The sequence below is a fragment of the Pelodiscus sinensis genome, chromosome 15 (assembly GCF_052426305.1).
Source record: "Pelodiscus sinensis isolate ZL-2025 chromosome 15, ASM5242630v1, whole genome shotgun sequence".
Taxonomy (NCBI): domain Eukaryota; kingdom Metazoa; phylum Chordata; order Testudines; family Trionychidae; genus Pelodiscus; species Pelodiscus sinensis.
Genome location: NC_143066.1, coordinates 42,135,705 through 42,158,903, shown reverse-complemented (window position 1 = coordinate 42,158,903; position 23,199 = coordinate 42,135,705). Strand labels below are relative to the sequence as shown.

The following is a 23,199-nucleotide window of genomic DNA, read 5'->3' as shown; positions in this document are numbered from 1 at the left end:
TAAACAAATGTGTTGCAATGGTAGAAAAAAAAATTGTGAGAAAACTGTAGGTACTGGAGGTATTTTTTTTTTTTTTTAAATAAAGAAGGTTGAGAAACACTGGTCTAGACCATCCTTGACAGGTGTGTGTCCAACCTGCTCTGAAATCTCTCCAGAGATGGGGATTCCACAGCCCCCCCAGGCAATGTGTTCCAGTGTTTCACCCCCAACAGGTAGGAAGCTTTTCCTAATGTCCAACCTCAACCTCCCTTGCTGCAGTTTAAGCCCCTTGCTTCTTGTCCTGCCCTCAGAGGCCAAGGGAAACAATTTTCCCTCCTCCTTCCTGAGACACCCTTTGACAGCTGCTGTGTCCCCTCTCAGACTTCTCTTTTATAAACTAAACCAGCCCAATTCTTTAACTTTTCCCCTCACAGGCCTTCTTTGGACCTCCGGTTCCTCCACATCTTTCCTGAACGGGACAATATTCCAACTGAGGCCTAACCAGCGCAGAGCAGAGCGGAAGAATGACTCCTCGTGTCTTGCTCATGCAGCCCAGAATCAGGTTTGCTTTTTTTTTTTTTGGCGCAAGTGTCACACTGTTGACTCATATTTAGCTTGTGGTCCTCTATGACCTCTAGATCCCTTTCTGCAGGACTCCTTCCTAGACAGTCGCTTCCCATTCTGTATGTGTGAAACTGATTGTTCCTCCCTAAGTGGAGCACTTTGCATTTGTCCTCATTAAACTTCATCCTTTTTACCCCAAACCATTTCTCCAGGATGACCAGATCATTTTGAATTATGACCCTGTCCTCCAAGGCACTTGCAACCAGCTTGGGATCGTCTGCAAACTTAATGATCGCACTCTCTATGCCAATATCTAAATCCCTGATATTGAACAGAACTGGCCCCAAAGTGATCTCTGCGGATCCCCCCCAGCATGTCTGTGAACCATCGATAACTCCTCTGAGACTGGTTCCTCAGCATGCCCTGCCCAGCGTAGGCCGCCCACTCCATGGCCTATACTGCTATCCCAGCCGAGATCCGGCATGGAAGAGACAGGAGCCACAGGCTGGCTGGGAATTCATCGTCCCTCCCCACCCACCACGCCGGACGTGCCCACATACCGTCATCTTCACTCCTCTCCCCCGTCAGCTCCACCGACTCGGAAAGCGAGGCCAGAGATGTGCGGCGCGAGGAGGCGGCCGAGGCAATGCTGGGCTGCTTGCTGCCGGGAAGCCGGCTCACCCAGTGCTCGCACAGTGAAGAGCTTGTAGAGCCTGCAGGGGGCAGGGCACAGATCAGAGCAGCAGCATGTGGCCAACTACAGAGCCCCCAGCCCACCGGCCCTCCACAAGCCCGCCACATCCCTACCACTGGGATCCAAGGCGCACGCCGGGAAGCAGAGCTCAGCCTGTGACGGCCAGGGTCAGGCTGACCGCGCAACAGAGCCGCATTCCCACGTGCCGAGCAAAATGCTTCCTCCCGCAACACGCAACCTGGGGCCGGACTCAGCCCCGACTGCCTCGGACACAGGCCGAGCCTGCCTCAACACCCCAGCGACTGGCCGCAGGAGGAGAGCTGCTCCGTCCCACTGACCGACGCCCTGCTTGGCTTGGAGGGGTCCGACTCTACTAGGGAGACCAGGTTCTATTTAGATCATCACTAACTGGACGAACAAACTAGCTTCAGGTTGGCAAAAACTGGGGTGTTTTAAAATCACATTTTAGCTGAAGAATAACGCTCCGACCCCTTGCTATAGACCTTCACTCCCAGGCCCCCCCCCCAGCACCTAACTGCCCCACCAACAGTACAACTTCCCCAAAGGTGAGTTTTCTTCCTTCTATGTGGGGCAGGGGGGCGAGAATCAGCCCCTCCCTTTGGGGACATTAAGTCTCCTGGGATTTCTTTAGAGGTCCCGTTCCCATCGCTCTTAGGCGGGATCCTGTAACCGGTTCGAAGCACACACACCCACCCATCCCCTTCAGCCCGGTCAGGGAGAGGCCGGGGCACGGATCGGCAGCCACGTCGCACTCCCAGCAACACCCAGCCCAGCCCAGCCCGCTAATGAGCTAGCCAGCAGCCCCAGTTCAGCGAGGGCTCCTAGTCACATGCTGCCTGAGGCACTGGCACCACCACGGAGGCGTTTGTAGCGGCACCCTCTGGGCAGCCATCCTACAGCACCTCAGCAGGGAGAGCAGAGCTGGGGACATGCAGGCGGAGCTACGCACGTGGGCTGTCCTAGCAAAAGGGGACTGACCGAAGGACTGTGCGCCCATGGGCAGGGTGTGCTAGCTAACACAAGGCAGCACAGAAGCCACATGCCTCTGGCAGGGACACTCAGCTGAGGAACTGCCACCTCCCTGGGCAAGGCAAGTTTCCGTCTGCACCGGGAATGGGAAGGTCTCGCCCAGCACCGCTGTGCCAGCGGCAGTGCTAGCGGGAGCGGGCCAGCAGTGGCTTTCTCCCAGGGCTGTGCGGAACAGCCCTCTAGAGTTACAGCATTCCACCATGGCTAGCCCAAGAGCAGTGATGCAAGGAACTCCCAGTCTTCAGCGCAGAGAGGCTGCCTCAGCGGGAGCAGGCTCGGGTGACGGCTCTAGGATGGACGTGGCCTTTGGCTGCAAGCTCTCTGGGAGATCTGGCCACACACCTGAAATAACCATCCGACTGGGCAGCCACAAGTTACGCCAGCTTCCCGAGCCGGCTCACAGCAGCCCTGCTTGCCAGGGGCTGACGAGGAAGCCCTCCCTGCATTTCCACAAGAGGGGGCCAGCACGGCTTTACCTGCCACGGAGCTGTTTGCCGACCACGAGGGGATGGCCGTGCGCCGCTGGTAGAAGAGGATGTAGGCCGTCTGCTTGCAGACCTCGTTCTCTGCCAACTGCTGCACGTCGGTGTCGTCGAAGCAGTACCACAGGCCATCGACCGAGTTCTTGCAGTACGCTAGGAGACAGAGGGGGCCGGTAAAGGCCTTGGCCCCAGGCACCACTCACCTCCGTCCTGCCAACCCAGCCGCAGGACCAGCTGCAAGCAACTTCTGCTACCCCCGGCTCACCCAGGCCAAGTGGGGTGGGGAGGTCCCAGATTTACTCTGTAGGCTGCCACCCTCCCAGTGGCCAGCGGGAAGCTCGCAGGGGACACCGAGACGTGGACTGCACATGCTCCAGGGCTCATCGTTGCCCCTCCTGCCCCAGAGAAGGGACCCATTTGGGGGCATTCAGCGGTCTCGTCACTGAACCTGGCAGGGCTGTCTCAGCGAGAGACCGCGCGCTGCAGAACAGTGCGGAAGATCACTGGGCTGGGAGTGCAGAAGCCAAGACACTGGAAGGCGTCAAGTCCTCTGCCTCTCTCCAGCTGTTCCCTAGCGCTACAGCAGGCCCCGCAAGCGGGAACACGCACACACGCTGCTGAGGCAGCAACACTGCTCCTGTCAGCGCCGACCCTTGTGGCAGGCTTTGGAAGACTTGAGTGCCCTGTAAGGACTGCAGCTTTAGAGCGCCTTCATCTGCAAGGAGAACGGTTAGGAAGACTGGGACCCTCGTTCTTGGAGATTGGATTGCAGCTCACAACCCAGCACTCCCGGAGGCGTGACTCCAGACGGGCAGGGACTTGCACAAGCGTTTGCCTCTCGGGAGTCGGCAGCAGCATACAGGACTCTAAACACCTCCCCAGACCTCATCAGCATGTTCTCCAAGTACCTGGAGCTGGAGTCAGCTCTGGCTGTTTCTGGAATTGTGATCTGGACTAGCAGGGTCTGCTCATGGCTGTTGGGGAAGGCACCTGAAAAGTTTGGGACTAGAGGGCCTAGTTTCAATCCCCCGCAAGCAAGTCCCAAGAACATACCTATAAAACTGACACCAAGTGGCCCCTTTGTAGCAGCTCAGAGGGGCTACGGCTGGATTCCTGCAGGGCTGGGAAGGCAGCACACTGCGGAGGCCCCGATAGTTGCCCGCCTTTTGGAAAGCACGTGGGTCTCAAGCGAGAGCACTTGCCTGTATAGTGCCCGGCCTGCATCGTGCCATGGTGATTACACACAGCGTAGAGGTCGTAGATATAATCCTCGGGATCCCTTCCAAGGCCGTAGGGTCGCCGCCATGGGGACCAGTGAGATGGCAGACTCCAGCTACTCTGACTGCGCTTGACCACGTGAGGGGTCATGTCCAAGCCAGTCAGAGGGAACTTGACCATGTTCTGAAGTTTCATTCTTCGGTCTCCTTCCTGTTTGAAAGGAAGCGTGTGTTACTGGACGGGGAGGGGCGCCGAGTTAGGGATACATATTAATGTATTGAAAAGGATTCCCCCAAATGGAAGTGACTCCCCATAATTTGTTCCCCACAACTTAAAGTGTTTAGATTTATTATTAATTCTTATTATTATTTGTTAAGATTGTTAAATGTTTAGATTTATTATTATTATTGCCCCTTTAGAATATAATGTATTAGGTCATGTAACTTAGAACTGTTAAGAAAATAATCCTATGTAGCCAGAAACAGCCCCCCCTCTGTGGCCCAGGGCATGCTCAAGCTTGTGCAAGGGGGCTGCTTGAAATTGACATTGCAGAGATACATTGTAACAATGCACTGTCAAGCCACCAACTCTGCTATGGGGGCCAAGCCCTGTAATTGACTAAGGGCATTGTTACATAATTGACGCCTGTTCTCTTTAAAACATTGTAACTTTACTCAGCACTCCGAGAATGTTTTAAGCAATACCACCCAGAAACTTTTGTAACTACAACTTTTATTATTATACAAATACTGTCTGGGAAACATTAATTAGGGAATGTATGTAAGAGAGAGAGAGTGTGCTTGGATGGTGAATGAATGGCTCTGAGAGGTGCCAGCCTGAGAATGCAGCAACAAAGGGCTGAAGAAGGCATCAGGTGCCAGTGCAACCAAAAGGTGTCAAGTGGAGAAAACCAAGTACTGGAGATCCACCCGATGAGATCACTGACGAGCACCTGGCAGCCACCCTGAAGACATCAGCATGATGCAGCAATTTCCATAGACTGGCCTAGGAAGAAATTCCTATAAGAACTGGACTAAAAGACTATGGAGTCAGAGTCCAAGGTTCTGCTGCCAGCCCACCAGGAGCTTCAGATGCGCATCTGATCAGGACTTCACTCCCCACTCCCATCACTTGTGTACAGAGTACCTGGCCAGTATTCTGTCACAAGCAACTTCCAGGCTGGTAACTATACACAGAACTTGAATGAATGGATGTATGAATGAATGGTTTTATATATATAAGTGTATAAGGGTTAAGTAGTGATAGGAATAAGTAGTTAAACAACGTTGTTTTGCTTCTATCTTTTCTTTATTCTTTATTATTTTTACAATAAATGTGGCTTTTTGCCTTATCCCCCTCATAAGATCTTGCTTGCTTTTATTGGTACAACACGAGCTCGGGAAGGGCATGTTACCCAGCAGAGCGGGGCCTGGGGGGCAAGGGGGAGGGGCGCCGAGCTCGGGAAGGGCGCATTACCCAGCGGGGCGGGGGCGCGCGCCGAGCTCGGGAAGAGGGCGAATGCACGATGCAGAAGCACAGCTGTGCCATAAGCCACTCCTTCCTCCAGAGACTCCTGCGCCACCGGCGAGGAAACCCGAGGGCGGCTGCAGAGCGAGCGCAGCGGCAGGCAGAACGCTCAGCGCGGCGGCTGGGGCAGCACTCCCAGAGCACAAGGGCAGGTGGCCACACTAGCCCCTCCAGTCGGTCTCGGTGAGCCCAAAAGGCCACTTGGGCAGCGTCGCTGCAATGCGGCCCAAGGCCTCGCCCCGGCAGCCCAGCCGTTCCCAGCCCCCCGCCCCGTGTGCGCCTGCCTTACCTGTCTGAACCTCTTGAGGTGTATGATGAGGACATCGGGGAGGGTCCAGAGGCTCAGTGTGATGCTCCCCTGCTGCAGCTGCTTGCAGTGGGGGCAGCGCCAGGCATCGTCCGGAGCAAGCTAAGAGCAAGGAGCATGAGCAGCCGTTAGCCGGCAAACATCCCAGCCATTGCTCAGGCAGCGTCCCCGGCTGGCCCCCAGCTCTCTCCACACTCAGTGCCCAATGCACAAAGGGGGCAGGGGCAGGAGCCCTTCCACCAGTGCAGCGGGGCAGAGCACCCAGAATCGAGGGGCCAAGCGGCCAGGCCTGGCAGCAGGACACTTGCCCAGGAGAGGAACCCGTCCCTCGCCGGTTACGCTGGATGGGCACAGGTGTGTGTGTGGCAAGGGAAGTGCCTGGAATCCCGCGGTCGCTCTTGGCGACAGGCACGCTCAGCGCAGATGCGAGCTGGCCAGGCAGCCTGGCGCCCCGGGGACTGCCCGCGCCCAGGTGAGGCTGCAATAGTGCCCAAGGGCTTTACACCAGGCCGTTGGGTGGTGAAATCTAAGGACAGGACTCTGAGCCAGTTTGGGGCTGGTGCCTGGCTCCCAACAGCCTGCCCCGAGGGTGGCACTCGAGTGCCTGAGCCACACAGAATAGCTTGAACTTCGCTTGGGACGACTCGGCTGTCGACGGACTGACAGCCTCCTGCCACAAAAGACAGGGCCCGGGCCAGCCCATTGCGCGGGGAGGCACGTAGCTCCCGGGGGCACATTCGCCTCCCTCCCAGCCGCACGCTCACCCCCACAGAACATCCCCTTCCGACGCTGTGAGACGGCTGCTCACAGCACCGGACACCAAGCGAGCGGTCTCTAAGCCCCCAGCCTAAAGATGCTTCCACAAGAGGGGACCCCCCCCCCCCCGCCTTCCCAGCAGCGCGCAGTGCTAGACGGAGAGGAGCCCAGAGCATGCTGTGCTCCCCCCGCACCTTCTGGGCTGCCTCAGACTTGGGAACACGCCAGCAGATCCCCGCGGCTCCAGGCCAGCACAACGACTTTGGCTGGAAGCATTACCCGGGGAAAGGGGGCTCTGCCGAGGAGGAGCAGGATTTGCACGCGGGGCTCTGACGCTCCGCTAGCCCGCTGCTCAGTCTAGGCTGCACAGGCAGCGCGTACAGCAGCCGAGAAGATGGCATACATCCCCCCAGCAACAGGGGCCCCGCCTGGACTCCTACCTGTTCCTCTTTGGTGTAAAGCTGGAAACACTGCGACAAAGAGCAGGACTGAGGCTGATGGTGAAGCTCCCGCTGCTGCCGGACACTTTCGGAGTCTGGGACGTACTCATCCTCCACAGTCACAAACAAACTGCGGCAGGAACAAGGCACTTACAGGCTGCCCCAGACCCCCACCCTCCCGCCCACCATGGCACAGGGGCCACTGCAAGGCTGGAGCGACTGCTCGCTTGGTCTCCGCACAGGGAGCCCGCACTGCCCTGGTAAGGGGCAGAGAATGCAGTGGAGGCAAGAGGGGAAAGCCAGTTCCACTAGGGCTGGATCGGACAGCGGAAAGCCTCCCCGTGGATTTCCCTTCCGGCCGCTGGCACGAAGGGGAGCTGGGCACATGGAGCAAGTGGCCACTGTCAGAGTCCAGGCGTCAGTAGCTCCATGCTGCAATCTTTACAGCCACAGCCTGCGCCTGAGCAGCTCAAGCTGGAACAGCTGGCCGCACTGCCCGCCATACTCACTAGTCTTTAGTCTCTCTGTCCCATTCTACCACGAGCTTCACGTGAGCAGTGCCGCCGTGCCCGCAGGATTTCAGTGCCCTGGAGACAGGCAGACACTGAGGGTTAGAACAGCAGTGACTCGAGAACCCGAACTGTATCGACGGCCCTGCCCCATCCCACCTGAGCTAAGCTAGCTGGGCCCCGGGAAGTAGGACCGGAGACGCAAGCCTTTCGGTTTAGCTACTATTGCCCCACACCGGCTACACTGACACACCGGCTACATCGACACACTCCAGCAGCAACAGCTTCTCCATGCAGCTGCATCCATAAGAGTGGCCAGATACTCTGTGGAATTTTCCTTTGCGCTATCAGAAGGGAGTGAAAAACAATACCAGGAATCAGCTACTTGCCAGTCCATGTGCCAGACTGCAAGGACAACTCCTCCAACAGCCAGGTCTGAAGCCAGCAACATGTGACCAAAGAAACGTGGCATGAACCAAAACTTCTGTGCTAGGGGAAGGCAGGATCACTAGCCCAGCCCATGTGCCACTCTGGGGCAGGGACGTGGTAGAGTCCAAAGCACCTTCCCGATTTGCCTTCAACTTGCGTCTCGTGCCGGTAACTGCCTGCAAGCTGAACGCTCCAGGCTAGAGATGGTCTTGCGGGCACGGCCCTTGCTCATGGCTTGCAGCCATTTTACTCTTAGCCTTTTCTCACTCGCTGGCACCCCTGTCAGAACGTCATCTCCTTCCCCCCATTTCCACTCACAGGGAACGTTCTTACAACAGATCACACGCTAGGGCCTCCAGGTTTGAACGCGCCCCACACGGCACCGGTCCGAAGGACACCACAGCGATGCTGTGAGCTGGCCACGCGAGCAGTGAACGGGGAACGCCGGCCCCAGCCATGCTTACCGCTCCACCGTGGGGTGGCACAGGGGCCTCTCCTCCTGAGGTAACAGGTACGTTATGCCCACAGCACTCACCACCCGCAAGCTGAATGGACAAACCTACGGGAAGAGAAGTGACGGAGGGGAGATTCATTCCCAAGGGCCGCTTGCCCCCACACGGGCCGACAGGGCCTGCCCCGAGCGTGCGTGTGACAAGGGAAAACAATCAGCGTCCGCCCTCGTGGAGACTGTGCCAAGAGCAGATGTTCCTGCACCTGAAGCCAGCACAGGGACACCCGAAGGAGTGGAGGTTTGGGAGAATCACCACGAACTCTTCCCTAGGGAGCAGGCAGCACCTCCTGGCCCCTCCTCAACCCGGGCTTACTCCAGCAAGCACGCCTGCTCCAGGCCGCCTGGCGTGTCTGTGGGACCCTTTCCTGAGAGATCTGCAGCATGAGGCCGACGCTCCCACCTGCGGCGTTCGGGAAGGAACGGGACGGGTCTGGGGGAAGGCGCAGCTCTCCCTATTGCCTGCGGGCTGATGCATGGCTGGACTCGCCCGCTGGCAGGCAGAGTTCGAGTCAGACTGCTAGCGGCAGAGCTGGCCTGTCTGCCATCCCAACTGCGCGGTCTGAGGCTGACGGAAAATGAGCAAGAATCTCACTGAGGCAAAACTTCCCTTGGCACGGACAGGCGGGAAGATGTTCACAGCCCAGGCCGAACACCAAGGAACCTTCTCTGGCTGGTGACCTCCCCTGACCGCAGCGCCCCCGAAGACTGATGGCAGCCGGGCCCGCAGCCGGCTGAACCCGGGCCCAGAGACGCCGCCCCCCCAGGCATCACACTGGCCCCCGCTCAGGGTTTGCTCTCCCCCATGCAGAGCGTATGGCTCTGTGTAGCCTGAAGGGCTCTGCTCCAACGGATGCAAGAGAGATGCCTGGCCGCTGGTTTCAGCGCGCAAGGAGTGAAAGCAGAGCTCTTCCAGCATGCCGCTCTGGGGAAAGGCAGCAGACTTCACCCAGCCCAGCAAGGCCAAGCACCCAGCTGGTGTGCAGGGTGGCAGAACACAGGCTGTCAGACTACATGGTGCCCCCCCCCATGTATTTCACTCCAGGAACGTCCTCTTGCCACCTCCAATTCCTTGGCGTCTGCAGCAGCTTCCAGCTACCAAGACAAAAGGTGGCAGCTCCAGAAGCAGCAGCAGCCCGTCTTACCTGCATGCAGGCCGAGGGCCGCAGGATATACTGCATTTTCTCCAGGATTTCCTTCTGGAGCAGATCCCACTTAATTGTTTTCTCCAGGTGCAACACAAAGGGCTGACCAAACCTACGGAAGGGAGCAATGTTGCCAGAGGCTGGTAAATTAGCAGCCTTTTGGAGGGGATAATCCAGTTGCATCCGCCGCCCCTTCCTCTTCCGGCACGTCTACTGCGCAGCACTGAAGAGCATCAACCCTGCTAACGCCTGGAGTTTCAAGCCAAAGATTTCAGAGTAGGAGATTTCATACTCTGGGAACTTCCCACAGCGGCACAAGCAGGGTCCACTTCAGTCCCCGCCCACACCGGTTCCACACTGGGTCTGTCTCCCCTGCCCACCCGACACCGTGCTGGGGGTAACTGGCTCAAAGCCGGCCCCCCATTTGCGTTCACAGAAATTGCACCCGTTGACTGCAGATTCAACCACTAGCGGTTTCAAATGAATCCAATGGCTACCCCCCTGACCACGGGTGAGTGGGCCAACGAGACTGCCCGTCCCTCTGGTTCCCAGCCCCAGTTCAGACTTCCCACTGCAGCCCCCGAGACACGTCTGTCGCCATCGCCGCCCGTGCAGAGATGCAACAGCAAACCCTATGGAGGCCACAAGCAGAGAGGGAGCCTGGGGTTTACCTCTTCCCCTGCTGGCCAGTAGATGCTCTGTTGCAGACCAGCAATACGATCTTGTCTCTTGCTGCTGACCGAGTAGAGGTCTCCTGTTTTCCTGACTTCCCCACCCCTTGCGCCAGAGAGGTTTTGTGGTGCTCAGGGTCGTATTTCAAGTTATTCAGGTTATTGTTCAAGTGAATTCCTGAAACATTAGGAGGAAAAAGGCATTTTAAATTCTCTTCCTCTACCACTGTGCCCTCCACTTACAAAGGCGTACCATCACGCGCTCTTCATTGTGGCTTACAACAGCATGGCAGTGGAAAATCAAGAGCTTCTAGATTGAAAGGAATCAAACATAAATGACTCAAACATGTGAGTTCAATAAGTTCTATTACACGTGTGAATATTTCTATATAGCAGACATTATAGCACGCCCCCCCCTTACACTGGAAACCCAGTTCAATTGTTCGCGTATGCACCTGGAGTTTGAGATCAGCTCGTTCTGTTTGCCTGCCGAAGGAGAATGGCTTGAAGGAGGAAACGAAAACCTTTGCTCGCTTGCAAACACACGTTTTGCTTTTATTCCCCTACATTCCGCTCCCAGGTGTTTCTTCCTCTAGTTGGTGAAAAGCGAACTCTGCCAAGTTGCTAATAGAGCTCCAGCAAATCTAGCTTCCTTTGGCCTTCTCTGCTTGTGCACCCGCAGCATGCAGGTCAGCTGGAAAATGCATGAACTGACTGGAGCACATGTTCACACCAGCTGCTGCAGAGAGGACAGGAGAAATTCAGGGCTTTCATTCTGCAGAAGCGGAGTTATTTCCATTGACATGAACAAGAGCATCCAGACTGGAAGACAACCGGGGCCTGTGGGCCTTACAGAAGGGTGCGTTTTGTTTATTCCCATTTTCATAGCAAATTGTTAGCTTCTTGGGGGGTGTCAGTTCAGAGAACTGCCAGGCTCCAGCTGCCAGCGTCCCACAACGCCCCCACTTTGGTTGGTGGATCAGACGGGCCCCACAAGGAGCTTTAATTATTGCGAGGGTTGAAGGTCAGACAAGCCCTAAATTAGCCTCAGTCAGGCAAGAGGTCGTGAAAGCAAAGATGCGAGCAGCTGACAGGAAAGGGCATGACGTTTACACGGCCAGTGTGCAAGAGGAGTCTGGCTCTACCCTCAGAGCATGCAGGCTGGGGGACGAGAAGAGGAGAATGCGTGTTGCTCAGGAGACGGGACCAGACATATTGACTTAACGGGACATTAACTAGGCCCTAAAATGCAAAAATTAAGTTTTGCCAACCCTTCCGAAGGGCCCAGGGCAGAACAGAGCAGGACGGCAGCGTCTTCAGCCAAAAGTAGGGAGACAGCAGCAGCCGTGGTGCACTGACAAACCTAGGATAGCTTCACAGGCGGGGTGGGGGATGCACCAGTACGAAGATAGACAGCTGTGTGGGAGATGGTAAAGCATCGAAGCCCGGTGGGAAGGGAGTTCTGCTCACCGTGGCTTGGGGAACCAAAGGTGCGGAGGATCAATCCTCTTCGGTGAAGGCAAAGCTGTGGGAGTCCCCGGGGCAGAGAAAGGAAGCTGGCCAAGGGCAAGGTCTGAAGACACTCCTTTTGCTGCCAAAAGCAGGCCACGGTTGAGAGCCATGGCAGAACTATCACTCCCTTTGAGCCAAGCAATGGCTGTTTGTAAGATTCCTATGGGTGCCAAGCGGGGAACTTCAAACCAGAATGGAGGCAACGGACTCTTAGGGAACCACAGAGCATGGCCCACGCTCTAGAAACTGCATGAGAATCGGGTCTCAAGCTCTCATCCAAAGCACTTGTGTTCCCAGGCAAAAGGGGCTTGTGAAATCTCAGCCCCATCGGTTTAAGAGGCAAAGGATGCCTGGTGGTCAGACAAGGCCATGCAGGGTTACAGGCTGTGCGCCGGTCTGTTAGCCGAACAGAAGTAACGGCACAGCTGCCGCCCAGGGAACACCCCTGCCTAGGCACTTGGCCTACGTGCTCCCCTAGATCTATCGAGTGTAGGAAGACAGGATGACACTCTGAAGGGTGTTAAGGACCATCAAAGGTCTTGCTGCGACTTGCGAAGGGGATTTCCTAGGAAGCGCCGGGAGATGAGGGGTATGCAAATTCTAACCTCCAGAGCCAAACTCTTGAAAATACGCCCTGGAGAGAGACCCATTTCGTACCATTTACCTGCCTCTAGAAACTGCACATCAAGAACCGAGGAGGTTCTGAGTGTGCTTGTTCTGAGCTGAAGCTGAGGAACTGGTAACCCCCAAGAACTCCCCTACGGAGGGCGCTGACGGACTTACCCTGCCACACCCAGGCTTGGGGCTCCCAGCACCGCTAGCGTGTCTGTAGGTTCTTTTATCGTTTTAATCATCTCTCTGTTTTACCTTGGGAAGCCCACGTGATGACAAACCCCTAGCAATGACATGTTACCCGTCTCTCAAGAGCAAGCATGCCGGGGTTCTTGAGCAACTTGCCCAGGCTGGGAACCACAGGGCGAAGGCAGGAACTGGGCAGCCTAGAGACGGAGAGGGGCACGTCTCCAACCGAGAGGGGCAACAGCTGGGAGCTGCAAGCCTAAGTGAGAGCCCCTGCTGGACCACGAAGGAGAAACACCGTGCCCTGGACCTGCACTGTTGTGACGGCGCGTTGGGGCCCCCCGCCTCCTGCACCCCCGAAATGGCACGAACAGACTCCCCCAGCCGGTAGAACAGAGGGGGTTTATTGCCTCCCGAGGGTACAGCCCAGCACAGATGTCACCAGGTTACAGGGCAGGCCTAGGGTGCCTCAGCCCCCCTTGAGACGGGGGGGGTCTCGGCTTCTAAACCCCCCAGCCTGTTGCTGAGGCTGCTTCCTCCATGCTCCCAGACAGAAACTAACGCACTCTCCTCCAGCCCTGCCCCCCAGCCCGGGCGGCATCCACCTCCCTTTGTTTCTCCCCATGGGGGGGTAGCTGGTCAGACAGGTTTGGAGCCCCCTTTGCATAATGCCTCGTGTCAGACAGCAGAGGTCGCCACAGCCCTAGCAAGTCACCCCCACTACGTCACACCTGTAACCTGTTGCTCTGAACCACCCTTCGGCCGCTAAGCCACTTGCGTCTGAAGCGTCAGCCTATGGAAGCAGAGCTCAGCTCAGAGTGCGGCCCAGCAGGCCTTCCAGGTTCTTCTCTAGCTCTGGAACACACGCGACCAAGTGCCCCCTTCAAGCAAGCCCCTCAGCCAATAGCAGCCTGTAAGGGTGGCAGGGGACGGTGGCTAGCAGCCCGACTCACTCACCCCTCTGACTAAGGATACCCTCGGGCCTAAAAATCTCCGGGGTCTCAAATGCGAAAATGCAGTCGCTTTCATGCACGGTGTCCAGGTCGTCGGTGTCACAGAAGGAACGATGGAACCCATCGTAGTACATCTCCGTCAGCACAATCTGCAAGGCAGAAACGGAAGAGCAGCTATTAGCCCACCAGTGCCAGCCAGGGCTGGCGGCCAGACTCCAGGCCGACCAGAAGAGTCAGTGAATGAACCTTCACGGACGTGTTCCTGCCGTGGGATGGGAATTCTCCAGTTCCAAACGGAATCAGATACATTCAAGGAGGACAGGTCCATCAATGGCTCTTAGCCAGGATGGGTAGAGTCCCTAGCCGCCGTCAAAAGCAGAGAAAGGGCGACAGGAGAGGAATCACTTGATTCCCTGTTGTGTTCACTCCCTCGGGGGCACCTGGCACTGGCCGCTGTGGGCAGACAGGACACCAGGCTGGATGGACCGTTGGTCTGATCTTATGTTTCTCACAGTACCAGCTGACAGAAAAGCTAGGGAGGGGCCCACCCATGAGGGAGCAGCTGGGATGACGGGAACGTGCAGAGATTGTGGGATCCTGTGATTTTTTTGGGGGGGGAGGGGGAGGTGGGGGGGAGAGGTACTTTTCCCATAGGAGTCTCAAAACTCCAGGACACTTCCCATTAGCCCTGCTCACATCCACATCCACATCCACACAGTCACTGTAGGGCAATTGGGCAGAAGCACCTGCCTTTCCCTTCCTTGGGTAATGGAGAAAAAGGAGCAGAAGCAGCAGTGCAGGCTGGTCTAAGCGATTCGGGAGAGAGTGACATATAAGGGACACATTCATCAGTCTAGGTCCTGCAGTCACCTAGTTCCTCTACAAACAGGTCCCCTGATCAGAACCCCAGCAGCCATTGTTACCTGCCACTTCAACTAGAAACACACCCGCACTCCGGCAGGACACCAGTGGCACCCCAGTGACCAAAGACCAGCCCGTTACCTGTTCTGTGGGTATCTTGGTTTCCATGGATACTGCTTCACGCAACTTGGCCACTGTTCCAGACAAAGGCACAGCCACCCCAATGCGCATGCAGTGAGAGCACTTCCCCTGGTACACCACCGTGATATACAGAGGCCTGCAGAGAGTCCAGGAAAGAAGGTGGCTAAACATTTCTGGAGGGTACCTAGAACAAACTCAGCCTACTGGACCAAACAGGCTGCAGAACCCTGAAGGGGGACTTCTATATTGCCCCAGTGTACGAACACAGGCCACTGCTGAGCTTTAGCCTCTAGGCCACTTTGGGATGGATACCATGGAAGGGTCTCTCAGCCCTTGGGGCACGACCCGCGCCTGGCGCCCACACAGCTCTCCAAGAGGCTGGCCGCAGCCTGAGTAATGACTGTTCCAGGCCACGCTACACCGGAGCTAACCTACAACTGCCCTGGGCGACCTGTTCCAGAGCGTAAGTAGCCTTGCAGTTAGGCTGAACAGCCTAAATCTCTCCCTTGCTGCAAACTGCTCGTTACTACTTCTACTTGAGGGACCTAGAGAACAATTTTAAGAGTCAAAAGCGGAACAACCGTGAACCCAAAATGAAATGTCGGAACAGTTTTGTAGGAAATTTCAATCTTTAATGTTTTCATTCTGATCTGAATGGGAAAAATCATAGAATCATAGAACTGGAAGAGACCTCAGAAGGCATCAAGTCCAGCCCCCTGCTCCAGGCAGGACCAATTCCAACTAAATCAACCCAGCCAGGGCTTTGTCAAGCCGAGACTTAAACACCTCTAGGGATGGAGACTCCACTACTTCCCTAGGGAACCCATTCCAGTGCTTCCCCACCCTCCTAGGGAAATAGTTTTTCCTAATATCCAACCTGGACCTCTCCCACCACAACTTGAGACCATCGCTCCTTGTTCTGCCACCTGTCACCACTGAGACCAGCCTTTCTCTGTCCTCTTTGGAACCTCCCTTCAGGGAGTTGAAGGCTGCTCTCAAATCCCCCCTCACTCTTCGCTTCTACAGACTAAACAGACCCAAGTCCCTCAGCCTCTCCTCATAAGTCATATGCTCCAGCCCCCTAATCATTTTGGTCACCCTCCGCTGGACCCTCTCCAATGCGCCCACATCCTTTTTGTAGTGGGGGCCCCAGAACTGGACACAATACTCCAGATGTGGCCTCACCAGAGCCGAATAAAGGGGAATAATGACATCTCTGGATCTGCTGGCAATGCTCCTCTTAATGCAACCTAATATGCCATTAGCCTTCTTGGCTACAAGGACACACTGTTGACTCTTATCCAGCTTCTCATCCACTGTAACCCCCAGGGCCTTTTCTGCAGAACTACTACTTAACTGGTTGGATCATTGAGAGACTTCTGGAATTCTGAGAGAAGCAGCACTCTGGTTCCTGCATAGCTCTTCTCTTTTCAGCATCATTTGGGGGTTCCCTGCAAAACACAGCTCTCCTGGCCCTTTCAATTCAGCCCCCATTGGTTCTCAGTCTCTTCCATATTCAGATTTGCCATGCTACCAAGCACTGGGAAAGTCCCAACATTTTAACATCAAGGCACAGAGCAGCACATTACCGTGTATGCGGCAGAGGAATTGGCAGAGAGATGCAGAGGAAAGGGTCAAAGGTGTTACTCTGCTTCTGACAGTGCGGGCACGTCAGAGAGGACCTAGTAAAAATAGGAGGGGTGAGGTTACATCTCATTTGACTAGGGACAAGCAAACACCCAGACAAGTGACCTGCTGTTCCCTCCTCACAGGCCCCTTCGCCCCCCTCCCCCCAGCAGGGCGCCACAGGTTTTGCAGACAAACCCTTGTTGTAGATGAAAGGTGCCTAATTCCCAGGTGCTCGCGTGATAATTAGTCTCTGAGCTCAGTTATTACAGGGCATGGCAGGAAAACAGGCTCGGCTCTATTCCACCCTGCCTCCACTGAGGGACATGAACACCTTGCCCCGTTTGACTAAGCTCCTCCAGACACGCGGAGGAGCAAACAGCACTACGTGGGCCTCCATCTCCCTCGGAAAGGAAGGCAACTCCTCACGCTCCCACAGCCACTCGGCCTTGGCCAGGGTGCTGCAAGTCCCCAAGGCTTCTCTGCCACCGAGCAGCTGCAGCGGCGCACTGGGAAGACCGTTTGCCCATTCAGCCTGGCTGGCTGCAGTGCTGCCGGGAGGCTTTGGAAGATGGCCTATTCTCCCCCCCCCCCCCCCTTGGAATGCTGTGGTAGCTCCCACGAACAAGGGGCAGTGGCGGACTAAGCACAGCACTTCTCTGCTCGAGGGCTTCCTCATTAGCATAACGATAATTACTACAAGCTTGTGTGGGACTCGAAACGCGCCCAGCCACAGCATGCCTCCGGCTCCTGCCACCAGCCCAAGAGGGTCTCAGGCACATGAAATCGTGGCCCACGCTTCTGCTCCCTGACCGGTTAGGCTGGACACCCCTGGAGGGGAAGGCTGCAAACAAGCACTCCCAATTTCCTGACGAGAGGGGAACAAAATGTAAACGGCCCACTGAAGTGACAGAGAAGTTAGGGCCATCAAGCTAGCCACTGCTCCCCTGCGGAGCAAGAGCTCTTCGGTCACATTTCGTTTCCCAGAGGGAGACGCAGCCACGGCGTGACTGAGGCCACGTCTTCACTTCCCAGAAGAGCATCCTTGCAGCAGTAAAAAACCGTTAAATCGATCGCTGGGGGTGCCTCCGTGGACGCTGGAACTCCTACTCGCCTGAAGTGGCTTGTGCCCACGAAAGCTCACGACCCCTCTACAGGTTGTGCTAGTCTCCGTTAGTCCTGCGCTGGACTACTGGTTGTTTAAGTTTTTCCTCACAAGGAGTAAGGGAGAAACACTGCTGCCAACTTCCCTATCGACCCTGTTGCACAGGCAGCGCCAAAGCTCGGCTAAGGCATGCTGACTCCAGCTGTTTCACACAGCTGGAATTGTGAACCTGAAGCCAAGCTTCGGCCATAGCGCGGACCTGGCCTGAGTGGAGCATAGCAATGCAGCAGCACAGTAAACAAAATGGAGGGCTGCAGAGGGTTACTTGCCTGCCACCTCTTCCCCCCGCCACACTGCACCTAGCTCTGCCACCGGGGTTCAAGACCCTTATGGTGGTTGAAGCCATGCACATCAACCCCTCAGGAGAAAGGCTGAAAGTTACGGTACCTGTACTGGGCTTGAAAGAGTTCCTGTACGAAAGTGCTGCTGACTGGAAAGCCTGGGGCCTCAAGCAGCGCAGCATCTTCCACGGGGGGCTGAAACGGAAAAGCAATTCCAAAGGAGACATGCCAGGGTGCCCAGGAGAGCCAGCCCAGTTCCATACAGCTCAACGGGGAGGAGCCCAGCTAGCTCTCCTGAGCCACACACACCACGACAAGGCCAATACTTGAGATGGCAAGTGCTTTTGGTTCCTGTGAGTGGTCCACAGAGGGGACCGAGCACCTGGGTAGCCATGTGTGCTGGATACAGCTGGCATAGCATTACGCTGCCCAACTTCATGGACAGCAGAGTCAGGTGGCACCATTCACACTGGGCTGGGCTGGTTCACACCTTCCCCGCATTGCCAGAGAAGGCTCTTTGCGGCCCCAGGGGCCAGGCACAGCCCTTTGGCCCCCGTGTGTTACAGCACAGATCTCCCGCTGGGACGCTAAGGCAGAAAGCTTCCACGGAAGCACTACAGCAGCCACGGCCCTGCTGGATTTGCCTTACCTTCAGCGGAGATCTGCCACTGGATTTCACTACATTGTTGAGGTCTTCGTGAACTCTGTCCAACAGCCAGAGCAAGAACTCCTGGGCATCATGCTGCGAGTTCCCTCGGTACTGCATGGAGTTCTTCGAGACAATGTTCTGCAGAGGAACAGTCAAGAGACCCTCAGCACCGAGGACAAGCCCAGGGACAGAACACCTGCCATGATCAGACCCAGGCCCCACTAACCGTGGTGTTCAGAACGGCATAGCTCCCCTGCCGTCGAAGCCGAGTAGCACAGGTGGCAGGGACAGCCGTCTGCGCTGAGGCTGAAGACAAGGTGTACGCGAGCTGAGGGCCTCCAGAGATGGGGAGGCTGCTACCTGATCTGGAAACTGGGCAGTGGGGCTAAGGCAGAGGCTACCGAGAGCCCAGAACTAGAAGGACGAGCACTCTTTGCCTTCATCCCAGCTACGGCGTGATGAGCAGGTCTCAGCTGTCAGCCTGCCTGCAGCAGCGTAGTCTCGCTAATGGGAGAGGCAAGGAACTGGGAAGCTGGCCAGGGAACTGAACATCTCTCAGAAAAGTTCCATTTATCATACGAGCGCTGTCCTGGGCAGATGCCGCTGAAGACAGGCTAGCAACCCACAAGAACGGCCACTCCCGAAGGGGCGGCAGCAAGCAGTGTTACCGAGTCCCTTCACCGCCTGGGCAGAGCAGAACGGATTTCGAGAGCTGGTGGTTCAATTGTACCCTCAAAACCAAGTCACTGGGGGGGAGAAGAGGAGAGAAGGAGAGATCTGGTCCGTCACTGTTGCGTGTACTGAGAATGCCACAGCTCTGGAGCTTAGGTCCTGCTCAGTGACGGCTCTAAGAGCCAAAGAAACTCCAGTCTGGACAAGAGAAACCAAGAATTGATATTTCACTGCCAACATGTTGAAACTGACTCTCTAGCTGAACACGCCGGCATGCAGCAGAGCACCCCTCAGGCCCGGGCCAGCTAGCCTGGATTCCACCTGCAATCTCTGCATCTACACAAACAGCTCCTGTCTGAAATGCTCCAAGTCCAAAGCCAGCTCTGCTCCCCACCCAGCCCCAGGGATTGTCCCTGCAGTAGACTGTGCCTGCGCCACGCACCCTGGAGTGTTCTCACTCCGCATTACCAATCCATTTTATCGTGGTAGTCCCCAAGCAGCAGCCAGGCAGGAAGCCCCATTGTGCCGGACACTGTAGAAACAGTCGACAGTTCCTGTACTGGAGCGCTTACAATCCAAGGCAAGGTCTAAGTTAGGGATGTTAACGTGTGTCGTGTAGTAACCGTGTAACCACTGAATTGTGGTGCTGCAGTGGGCACCCTGGGAGCTGGTGCCCACCGGGAGGAGGCTTTTAAGCCGGCTCCCCATGCGTACAGGCTCCCGTGTGCCCACCACGCTGCTGCCTCTGATACGAAGGCTCCCTGGGAGCGGATACATAGCAGTGTGGGGTGGCAGCCAGCTCCCCAGGAGTAGGGCGGGAGCCTGGGTGTAACCGTGAACAGGAACGGATAAGCCCGTTTAGCACAGTTAAGCTTTCCCATCCCGTCAGCACAGACAGGGTCATGGAAGGGGCAGAAACAATCCGAGGTAGAGCGAAGGATACGACCCCACCAGGTACGCTCCCAAAAGACAGTGGGGGTGGGGTTAGGGAAGTAATAGTGGAGTCGATTAGCACATTAACCGATTAGCAAAGCTTATAGGTTAATGCTACAGATTGCACGTTTCCCTCCCCCGCCCTAGCCAGGACATTTTTTAGCAGGCTGGCCAGCAGCCCAGCTCAGTTCTGGCTCGCACTGGGTCCAGAACTACTCCTGCTACAGCTCTGCATTGAAAGTGTGTCATGAGCCAGGCAGGAAGCTTGGCTTTCTCCCCCCCAGGAGGATCCAAGGCTTCCCCACCCCCTGCTCTTCCCCCTCGGCCCAGAGGCTGTCCTGCCTCTTGCCTCTCCTGCCCCCTCTCACTACGCCCCCCCCCCCCGGCCAGGGAAAGGGGAGCAGGGCAGCTGAGCACTGCAGAAAGGGGGAGGGAGGAAGGAGTCAGGCAGGACACAGAGCCATGTGCTGATATCACTGTCGTCTCGCAGAAAATGTTTATACAGAGACACGCATCTGTGACTGGTCCAAACACAGGGATCCCCTGGGGGTTGTCACCCAGTGTGTGGGTCATGCCACTGAGCCTGCCTCCCTGCCCACAGCCCTGTCCTGCTGCGCCAGAAACTCTGGTCTCCCCGCCCCCGCCAAGGCCCACAGCTGGGCTAACAGCCCCTAAACCAGCTCAGCAGAGAGGACTCCGCCGTAAGGCCGTTGACAGCACCCAGGATCACAGCCCCAAATAAATCAGTCTGACTCAAAACGTCTTACAAGAAGAAAGTTTGTAAGTTCGCCCTTTGTCAAGGAGATACACGCACAGTGGCTGCTCCCCCACAGGTAACATTACTTTACGCTAGGCTTGACAAAACAAGAAGAGCGTCTATGAAGTGTAAAAAGTAGGATTTTAGTGGCTGCACGTCACCACAGTCGCATCAAAGTCAGTTACTGAGCCAAAATAAACAGGCACTAATCCTACAAATTCTTACCCCAACAGCCATTCTAACCATCTATTTCACAAGCTAGGAATCCCTACTGGCCACATGTCAGTTGGGATTCCACCTTCAGTCGCCGCTGTCCTGGGTGAGTAAGACACAAAGCAGCTCTGGACTGGAACGAGATTACCCCCAACCTCCCAGAAAAGTCAGACTCTGCCAGGCTGATAAGTAGGTGGGGCGGTGGGTGTCCTGCTCTGCAAGCTTCCAACAGTTCCAGCCACTGTAACGAAACACGCAATTCTCTCTGTTCTCTTCACTGTTAAGCAAACAGAGATATGGGCCTGAGAAAAGGGGAGGATTTGTCCTTCCCACTCACTATGCATGCTCAATCCAGACCACCACGCTCAGAGAAGCTGCCTAAGCCAAGAAGCAGAAAGTCTGCATCAGAGACCAGACGCAACCCCCCTTCTCAGTGGCCAGCTGGCCGGAGAGCTAGGAGGAAGAAAGGTACAAGCATGGAGCAATTCCATGGCCTTGTCTTGATTAGGTGTGACATTAGCCCATTCGTTTAATTGCTATGAGGTCAGCATGGCAGAGGCAGGGTGCCAGCATGTGGTCTGGAGATGTGACTATCCAGTAGGGATGTTAAATATCGGTTAATTGAATAGTCGAGTAACCTCATTGGTTAGTCGACTATTCTATCTCCCCCAAGGGCAAGGCCGGCAGCAGCTAGCCTGTGAGGGGAGCCAGTTTAAAAACCAGCTCCCCTTGTGGACCCGCTGCCTGTCACCCTGTGCTGCTGCCTCTGATAAAGAGGCAGCAGTGTGGAGTGGCAGCAGCCCCTGTCCAGGGGGCAGGGGTCTGGGTTCCAGTTTGTGCTGGGTCCAGGAACTGAGCCAGGCTGCCTGCCCACCTGGCTCCTAATACACTTTAAAAACTCAGAGCCACAGCAGGACTAAGCTGGGCTGCTCGCCTGCCTGCTAGACAATGTAATGGTGGGGATGCAGGGGCAGGAGGGGAAGGGAAATGAGTGTAGTCTGTAACATCCTATAAACTTTTGCTTATTGGTTAATCGGGTAATCAACTACACTATTACATCCCTAATCCAGAGAGGGGAAATGGCCTTTGTAATGTGCTAACCAGCTGAGATCGTTTGTCAGTCCTAAGTTAAGTGTTGAACTTGCAAGTGGATTCCAGGTTCGCTGTCTCCCTTTCTGAAGTTCCTGTGTGGAAGGCTGGCTGGGTTCAGGTTAGAAGTAGCTTTCCACGTAGCCTAGACCCACAGTGCCCCATTTCCCCTTCCACTTGTCAGCATATCATGCCAATCAAAAGCATCGGCCCACCAAGATTTTCTCCTGTCACACCATAAGGAAGCCAGCCAATCCTGCAGAAATGGAAGTTTCTGCTTCCAATGGAGAGAAAAGCCAGGCAACTAGCAGCAAGCAGCACGTCTTGGGTGGCATCTTCCTTCCCGGCCTCTCAGGCGTCTCCAGGATAGCCACCCTGGCCACCTCCAGAAGCGAGCGGGGAGAGAACAGAGTTGCCTGTGGTGATGGATTGCTAGGTCATGGGAGGTGAATCAGGAAGTACTACAGAACAACAGATGCCGTTCCCTCGGGAATTGCTTTGCTATGGAGACTCCGCCGCCAGTAGCGGCATGTTCCCAATTCTATTCAGGCTTTCTGCCATCTCCGCTATGAAGTGGCTTTGTTGTTACTGAAACCTTTATTGGCTGCTCTGTGAAATGTCACATGCCTTTCTCCTAAGAAGATGCTGTGACAGCAAAGTATTCAACAGGGACAAGCACGGTAGAAAGGAAGCCCCACCCACCACAGAACAGGGGGCATGATCTGTCTACTGCAAAGCACGATCAAATCTAAACGAGATCAAGAGCAGACTAATTACAAGAGCAATTTAACAAAGCAAAGAAGAGACGTCCTTTAAATTTAGACTCAACTGAGTAATGGGTTACGGTCCTTCTCTTCCAGGCCACCAGCCCAAGCCCCGCAGCCCCACCTCCACCCCAGCGGGGCAGGGACAGGCGGCTTCCCGCGTGTAACTGAACATTAAACGATGAGCTCAGGCTCGTCGGTTAGCCGTCTGCACGGTTACACTTTCACATCCCTGCTAGTGACTGAGCACACACTACAGTGATCACTGGGCTCGCCCCACACGCAAACCCATCACAATTAGTGCCACATTGACAACATGGGGAGTTTCTGCAGACGGGTGGGCCAGAGGCAGAAGCAGCAAGCCCCTTGCACTCAGATGGTGCCCACACTGAGAATTGTACAGGTTCCCCACTCTTAGCCTACCTTCAGTGCAGCTGTACTAAGGTACACCAGCCACCTGCCTGCCTTTGCTCAAGCAGCTCCAGACAACAGTGCTAATCTGCCTA

The 23,199-nt window shown here is 55.8% G+C and overlaps 1 protein-coding gene across 1 annotated transcript in view; it reads right to left on the bottom strand.

Moving 5' to 3' along the window:
- The window catches only part of USP31 (ubiquitin specific peptidase 31), a 70,799-nt gene that overhangs the window by 8,392 nt on the left and 39,208 nt on the right, over positions 1-23,199 (bottom strand). The window contains exons 2-15 of the mRNA XM_075899943.2: positions 18,266-18,403; positions 17,723-17,811; positions 16,134-16,226; positions 14,545-14,680; positions 13,547-13,691; positions 10,280-10,457; positions 9,609-9,720; positions 8,420-8,514; positions 7,527-7,604; positions 7,018-7,147; positions 5,804-5,923; positions 3,972-4,197; positions 2,764-2,922; positions 1,104-1,256 (exon numbers count right to left, since the gene is read on the bottom strand). Of these exons, the coding sequence (XP_075756058.2) occupies positions 1,104-1,256; positions 2,764-2,922; positions 3,972-4,197; positions 5,804-5,923; positions 7,018-7,147; positions 7,527-7,604; positions 8,420-8,514; positions 9,609-9,720; positions 10,280-10,457; positions 13,547-13,691; positions 14,545-14,680; positions 16,134-16,226; positions 17,723-17,811; positions 18,266-18,403 (1,852 nt within the window). The remainder of the gene's footprint in view (positions 1-1,103; positions 1,257-2,763; positions 2,923-3,971; positions 4,198-5,803; positions 5,924-7,017; positions 7,148-7,526; positions 7,605-8,419; positions 8,515-9,608; positions 9,721-10,279; positions 10,458-13,546; positions 13,692-14,544; positions 14,681-16,133; positions 16,227-17,722; positions 17,812-18,265; positions 18,404-23,199) is intronic.